Genomic DNA, 7,890 nt, shown 5'->3' with positions numbered 1-7,890 from the left:
GGCTGTGGTCCTAGATACTCAGGAGGCTGAGGTGGGAGAATTACTTGAGCTCAGGAGGTTGAGGTTGCAGTGAGCCATGATCACACCACTGCACTCCAGCTTGGGCAAAAGGGCAAGACCCTGTCTCCAAAAAAACAAAACAAAACAAAAACAAATGACAACAAAAAACCCACCAAGCCTGTCCTTTATTAATGGGCATATCTAATGATTTTCTGATATTCAAGCAGAAAGCTTTAGGCAGTGAGAGAGAAGCCATGTGGACATCTTGTGGGGAGAAGGGAATTCCTGGTAGTGGGCACAGCACGTGCAAAGGTCCTGAGGTAGGAGTATATTTGGTGTGTTTGAGGGACAGTGGGGAGGCTAGAGCAGAGTGACTGAGGGAAGGAGAAAAGGGAGGTGAGGTCAGAGAAGCAGCAGCAGGGCCCAGGTGTGTAGAGCTTTGTTGGCACTGTAAAATTTGGATTTCCCTGTAAGTGAGACAGGGAGCCATTGGAAGGTTCTTAGTAGAGGAGATATATTACAATGTACACCTCCTAGGCTCAAGCAATTCTCCTGCCTCAGCCTCCTGAGTAACTGGGATTACAGGTGCACACCACCACGCCTGGCTAATTTTTGTATTTTTAGTAGAGACGGAGTTTCACCATGTAGGCCAGGCTGGTCTCGAACTCCTGACCTCAAGTGATCCACCTGCCTCGCCTCCCAAAGTGCTTTTTCCATCATACATGTCACTGCTCTTAACATCCTTTTGTTTATACCGACGTGGAGTGTCTATAAGATATCAATCGAATTGGTGGAAATTAGGAGGCAGGATTTCAACCCAAGTCCTTCTCACTCAAACACGACTCCCCACACACACTTTTCCACTGCCCTGGGGGGCAATGAGGTTTCTTTTTCACAGCAAATACGTAAGTCAACATTCTGGATTGTTCAATGTTGTAGGATTAAATTAGTCCACTTTAGGAATATTTGTTAAGAATTGACATATCGTCCAAGTATCGTGCTGATGCTGGACGTGATAATGTACAAGATGATCAAACCTCATGACCACATGCAGCTGGCAGCTTAAAGGATCAGAATAAGTTAGCATAAGACATCCAGTGCCTAACTCATAGTGGGTATCCAGCCTCTTTCCAGGGTCTCTATCCATTTGGATACCGGTAGGATCAGAGGCCAATGGGGTCTTTTATGAAGAAAGAAAAAAAAGAAAAGAAAAGAAAAGGGGAGGGAAGTGGAGGGAAGGGGAGGGAAGGGGAGGGGAGGGGAGAGGAGGCCTGACTTATGTTCCTGCCCAGGTGGCTCTTTTGTCAGGAGAGGGGAGCATCTTAGCTCAATGCATAGAAGTTACTCAAGAATTTCTACAAGACTAAAACTTGTTTTAAAATCATGAAGCGCTGTTGAATTTGTAGAAATATTCCATTTGTGTTCCAAGGATGCATGCTTCAGGGCATAGAGGGTTGTAGCTGTCTTCTGTGCCATAAAAGAGGCTAAGGATGCTGAAATGTTTCATTTGAAGAAGCACCTGTCCTCCGGAAATTAGGATCCGACTGTAAAAAGGCAGTGCTTGGAGTGTTGAATGGAGAAGACTCGGAATCCGAAAAGACTGACATCGAAGCTTGGCTCTTCCAAGTTGTGTGGTCTCTGATGAGCCATGCATCTTTTGTGCCTCAGTTTCCCCCTCTATCAAACAGACGGACTGCGATTGTATCTGCTGTCACTCCCACCTTGTGAGGCGCGAATGATACAATGTGCCTAGTGGGTAACAAGAAACATGAACTGTAGCACATATTCTGCAAAGGGAGCTTCTCTGAGTTTCCAAGTTTGGATTGAAATCATTTCCCACATCCTCGTTCTTCATGCTAATGTGGGATGTTTTGACTACTTAAATGATAGAGAATTCACACTTTAGAAAAAAATGATGCATAGCTCAAACCCAGGAAGACCTATTGTCAATACCTATATAAATACACTACAGTAGTGTCAATCTTAAATCCCTGCCTATTGGGAAGTGGGTGGGCGTGATGCCTGAGAGACCATGAGATAAACCTTCTTTTTTTTTTTTTTCTTTTGAGACAGAGTCTCTCTCTGTCACCCAGGCTGGAGTGCAGTGGTGCGATCTCAGCTCACTGCAACCTCCGCCTCTGGGGTTCAAGCGATTCTCCTGTCTCAGCCTCCTGAGTAGCTGGGATTACAGGCGCCTGCCACCAAGCCAGCTAATTTTTGTATTTTTAGTAGAGACAGGGTTTCAGCAATTTGCTCAGGCTGGTCTCGAACTCCTGACCTCAGGGGATCTGTCCACCTCGGCCTCCCAATGTGCTGGGACTACAGGCATGAGCCACCGTGCCTGGCCATGAGATAAACTCTCATCCTGGGCTCTGCACTCAATGTCCGGATTCAACAGAGAGTTCCCGGCTGGCCCACGAGCCATGTCACCTTCTAACACAGCATTTGGTATCTCACAGTATGATTTTTTTCCTTGATCCAACCCTGAAGACATCTCAGTCTCTCTACAATTATTCAAGGCTCACACTTGAAATGCTAAGGTTTCCTTGATGTTTCCAGAGAGTCTGTTTATTGCTCTTAGATCTGTGCAAAGCTGAAATTTAGGGTGCTTTTCTCTCCTCTGCTATAATCTGCAGTAGGCTTACAAAATCTGAGTTGTAGCTACCTGGTGTTGCACTCATAGAGGGTGAGGCATGAAATCTTCCATCTCTCTTTGCATTGCTGGTTTGCATTATTGGGGGTATTAGATGACCCTGGCTTCTGGCAAGAGGAGTCTAGATTGAGGTTTGGTGCTGACACAGTATCTTGCAGCAGATAGAAATAATCAAATCTGGTTTTCTCTGTGTTAGTATCTCACACACACTTCCACTTCAAATACATCCCTGATGCTGATTAACCCTTATGTTTATAACTCTATGTCGTCTACAAGGTCCCTTGTAAACCTTAAAGCATGACAAATAAAGGTTACTATATGTTCATGGATTGTCTTTCTTTTGGGGGTGGGGGGAGAGATAGGGTCTCACTCTGTCACCCATGCTAGATTGCAGTGGCGCAGTCATAGTTCACTGTAACCTCAAACTTCTGGACTTAGGCAATAATCCCACTTCAGTCTCCCAAGTAGCTGGGACTACAGGCATGTACCACAATGCCAAGCTATTTTTTTTTTTTTTAAGTTTTTGTAGATATACGGTCTTGCTATGTTGTCAAGGCTGGTCTTGAACTCCTGGCATCAAGCAATCCTCCTGCCTTGGAATCCCAACGTGCTGGAATTACAAGTGTGAGCCACAGTGCTTAGCTGAAATGTAATTTTCTTTTTTTCTTTTCTTTTCTTTTTTTTTTTTTTTTTTTTTTTTTTGAGACAGAGTCTCACGCTGTTGCCCAGGCTGGAGTGCAGTGGCACGATCTCAGCTCACTGCAAACTCCACCTACCAGGTTCAAGCGATTCTTATGCCTCAGCCTCCCAAGTAGCTAGGGTTACAGGCATGTGCCAACATGCCTGGCTAATTTTTGTATTTTTAGTAGAGATGGGGTTTTGCCATGTTGGCGATGCTGGTCTCGAACTCCTGACCTCAGGTGATCCGCCTCCCTCGGCCTCCCAAAGTGCTGGGATAACAGGCGTGAGCCACCACGGAATGTAATTTTTAACAATAGCCTTCGGTAATCCAATTTAGTTGTGCCCAGTGAATTTCTCCTAGATAGTTACATTTTTTTCTGGGTAGAGTTTACTGAAGAAGGTCTTCATGGCGACCTTCAGCTCCTTGTTCCTGAGGCTGAAAATGATGGGGCTGAGGAAGGGCGTGAGGACCGTGTAGGTGATGCCCATCAAGGTGTCACCTTCCAGAGACTGGGGACCTTTGGGCTTCAGGTAAATGACAGAGGCAAAGCCATAGTGCACGGCCACCACAGTGAGGTGAGAGGCACAGGTGGAGAAGGCCTTGTTCCGGCCTTCAGCAGAAGGGATCTTCAAGATGGCGGCCACGATGGAGACATAGGAGAGGAGGATGAGGAGAAAACAGCCCAGCAGGGCCGTGATACACACCAAGCCCACGCCCAGGGCCACATCGGGTACATTATTTCCACAGGCCAACTTCAACAGAGGTGGTACGTGGCAAGCAAAATGGTGGATCACACTGGGTCCACAGAAGGTGAGGTGGAAAATGGCCGTGGTCACCACCAGCCCCATGACTGAGCCGCCAGCCCAGGAGCAGCCCACCAGGCAGGCGCCGCCCCGCGGGCTCATGAGCACGTTGTAGCGCAGGGGGCGGCAGATGGCCAATGAAGCTGTCAGTGAGTCTGACGCAGAGCAGGAAGGAGTGGGTGAAGCCGAAGCTGAAGGAGAAGAACATCTGACTGGCACAGGCCAGGAAGGCGATGGAGCGGCGCTGCGCGGACAGCAGGTCGGCCAGCATGCGCTGATGGCCACGTGTAGAGGATCTCGGAGGTGGAGAGGGCGCACAGGAAGAGGTACATGGGCGTGTGGAGGCTGCGCTGGCTCCAGACGGTGGCCATGATGAGCAGGTTGCCCAGCAGCGTGAACAGGTACATCAGCAGGAACAGCAGGAAGAGCATCAGCTGGAGGTGGGGGAAGGCGGAGAAGCCCACGAGGATGAATTGGGTCACTGTGGAGTGATTGGCTCTCTGCATGGAGGCTGTGCCCGGGGTGAGATGTGACAGGGAGACGTCAGTTACTGCATGAAGAAAAGTTTCCAGCCTCTTACCATACCTGGGATTTGCCTAAGGGCTACTTTTTTTTTTTTTTTTTTTTTTTTTTTGAGACGGAGTCTTGCTCTGTCACCTGTGCTGGAGGCAGGCCGATCTCGGCTCACTGCAAGCCCGCCTCCCCGGGTTCACGCCATTCTCCTGCCTCAGCCTCCCAAGTAGCTGGGACTACAGGCACCCTCACACTCGCTCCAGCTAGTTTTTGTAATTTTAGTAGAGACGGGTTTCACCGTGTTAGCCAGGATGGGTCTCTGATTCTCCTGACCTCGTGATCCGGGCTTCGCCTCGCCTCCCAAAGTGCTGGGATCATGTTTAGCCACTGCTACCGGCCGGGGCTACTCTTGATAAAATGGTGTGCTGGCTTTGGTTCTGTTCCCACTCTGTGCCTCCTATAATTTAATACCCTCATCAACCTAGTGAGAACGGTACTATTTTTTCAACCCCCTTTTGAAGTACCTTGAGCATTGTCATTGAGAATATTGACGTGCAGGGCTTGCTGAAGGCAAAGCTGTTGAAAAGGTAGATCCTGAGACTTGAAGCCATAGGTGGGCTGGTTCTAAAAACTATACCCTTCACTATTTCTCTATGTGGCCCCCCGCCCCCAAACGAAAATGCTCCAGGCTGGCATGGTGGCTCACATCTGTACTCCCAGCACTTTGAAGGCTGATGGGGAGGATGGTTTGAGCCCAGGAGTTCGAGGCTGCAGCAAGCTATGACGACATCCCTGCACTCCAGCCTGGGTGACAGAGCCAGACCCTATCTCTTAAGAAAAGAAGAAAATGGCCGTGCGTGGTGGCTCACACCTATAATCCCAGCACTTTGGGAGGCTGAGGCAGGTGGATCACGAGGTTAAGAGATGGAGACCAGCCTGGCCAAAATGGCGAAACCCCAACTCTACTAAAAATATAAAAACTAGTCGGGTGTGGTGGCACATGCCTGTAGTCCCAGCTACTTGAGAGACTGAGACCTGGGAGGTGGAGCTTGCAGTGAGCCGAGGTGGCACCACTGGACTCCAGCCTGGCGACAGAGCAAGACTCCGTCTCAAAAAAATAAAAAAATAAAAAGAAGAAAACCATATTCCTTTACTGGAACTTCCATTCATTCCTTCTCTGTCCTTCTACTCCCTTCTGATAAATTCTGTTCATCCCGCAGCTCTAGGTATCGCGAGATGTTCCCACCCATGGCTACAACTCCTTGGAACAGAGAGCATCTCTAAATCTGAACCAATCAGACTTCCTCTGGGGTTATCCATGTAGGACAGCAGAGACAGGAGACTGTGTTGCTCTAAGAAAAGAGCCAGAAATCATGTTCTGATTGTCTTCCAGCTCCCATGAGGTATGCCTGTATGTTCTGAGGCAGTGAAATGTAGCCATCAGACAGAAAGAGGGGCTTGGGAATCAGCAGACCTCAGTTCAAATCCCTCCTCTGACTGTTGTGTAATTTTTTATTTTTATATTTATTTATTTATTTTTGTAGAGACGGAGTCTCATTCTGTTACCCAGACTGGAGAGCAGTGGTGCAATCATAGTTCACTGCAACCTCAAACTCCTGGATTCAAGCAATCTTCCTACCTCAGTCTCCCTAGTAGCTGGAACTACAGGCACACACCACCTCACCCAGCTAATGTTTTATTTTTTATTATAGAGATGGCATCTTGCTATGTCACCCAGGCTGATCTGGAACTCCATGCCTCAAGTCATCGTCTTGCCTGGGATTCCCAAAGTGCTGGAATTACAGAAGTGAGCCACTGTACCTGGCCAATATTTTATAAAGTTGAGCAGATTCCTTTATCTCTCTGTACCACCATCTTCCCCTCCCTACCTCAAAGGGTTGTTGTGGGAAGTAAATGAGCTTTTCTTAGGTGACCTAGCCTGCAGTAGATGCTATATATGATAATTAATACAGTAAATAGTGACTGTGCATGGTCTTTGCTCAGCAAGTAACTTTAATTTCATGAGATTCCCATGTGTCTTTATGAACCACTTAAACATATTTTATTTTTTTCAAAAGACAGGGTCTGGCTCTGTCACCCAGGCTGGAGTGCAGTGGCACAATTATCACAGCTCACTGCAGCCTTCTGCTCCTGGATTCAAGCGATCCTCCCTCCTCAGCCCCCCCAAATAGCTGGGACTACAGGCATGAACCACCATGCTTAGCTAATCTCTTTTTAAAAAAAGATTGGCAATGTATGACCAGGTGCAGTGGCTCACGCCTGTAATCCCAGTACTTTGGGAGGCCAAGGTGGGCAGATCACTTGAGATCAGGAGTTCGAGACCAGCCTGGGCAACATGGTGAAACCTTGCCTCTACTAAAAATACAAAAATCAGCCAGGCGTGTGTGGTTCCATCTACTCAAGAGGCTGAGGCAGGAGAATCGCTTGAACCTGGGAGGTAGAGGTTGCAGTAAGCCGGTATCACACCACTGCACTCAAGCCTGGGCAACAGAGCAAGACTTTATCTTTAAAAATATAATAGGCATTGTACTTGTGATAGTCCCTACAAAGGACATGAACTCATCCTTTTGTATGGCTGCACAGTATTCCATGGTGTATATGTGCCACATTTTCTTAACCCAGTCTGTCATTGATGGACATTTGGGTTGGTTCCAAGTCTTTAAAGTTTATGAAAGAGTAAACTACCACTCTGCTTTCTGTTTCTACAGATGTGTCTGTTCTGAACATTCTACATAAATGGAATCATACGAGATGGGGTCTTCTGTGTCTCATTTCTTTCACTGAACATAATGTTTTAGGGTTCATTTGCATTGTAGCATGCAATTATAACAGTATTAAAACACCACAGCATGCATCTGAACTTTATTCCTGTTTATGGCTGAACGATTTTCCATTTTATGAATATGTGTCACCTCTTCGTGGACATGAGGGTTGTGCCTCACCTGTTGGCCTTCGTGAACGATGCTGCAATGAAACGCTTGTAGCATGTGGAACCTATCAGTGGTTTCCAGGGGCTGGGGTGAGGGGAGAATGGGGAGTGACTGTTAATAGATACAGTGTTTCGTTTTGGGCTAATAAAAAAATATTACCTTTGTCTGGAGCTAGGCGAAGGTGGTGTTAATGCAACATCGTAAATGTACTTGATGCCACTGAATTGTATACTTTAAAGTGGTTATGTGGAAATCCAGTAATAAAAGGTAAATGCAGTGGGCTTTCTC

General features: G+C 47.2%; 1 protein-coding gene across 1 annotated transcript; it reads right to left on the bottom strand.

Moving 5' to 3' along the window:
- Positions 1 to 3,535: 3,535 nt before the first annotated feature.
- On the bottom strand, positions 3,536 to 4,721 carry LOC101009980 (olfactory receptor 10H1). Its single transcript, XM_003915087.4, is given in 3 exon segments — positions 3,536 to 4,273; positions 4,275 to 4,416; positions 4,418 to 4,721. Coding segments are annotated over 3 exon segments (951 nt in total). The 5' UTR covers positions 4,645 to 4,721; the 3' UTR covers positions 3,536 to 3,691.
- Positions 4,722 to 7,890: the final 3,169 nt, after the last annotated feature.

The sequence above is a fragment of the Papio anubis genome, chromosome 20, assembly GCF_008728515.1.
Source record: "Papio anubis isolate 15944 chromosome 20, Panubis1.0, whole genome shotgun sequence".
NCBI lineage: Eukaryota > Metazoa > Chordata > Mammalia > Primates > Cercopithecidae > Papio > Papio anubis.
Note: the sequence above shows the minus strand (reverse complement) of the source record. Positions and strands in the feature narration are given on the sequence as shown.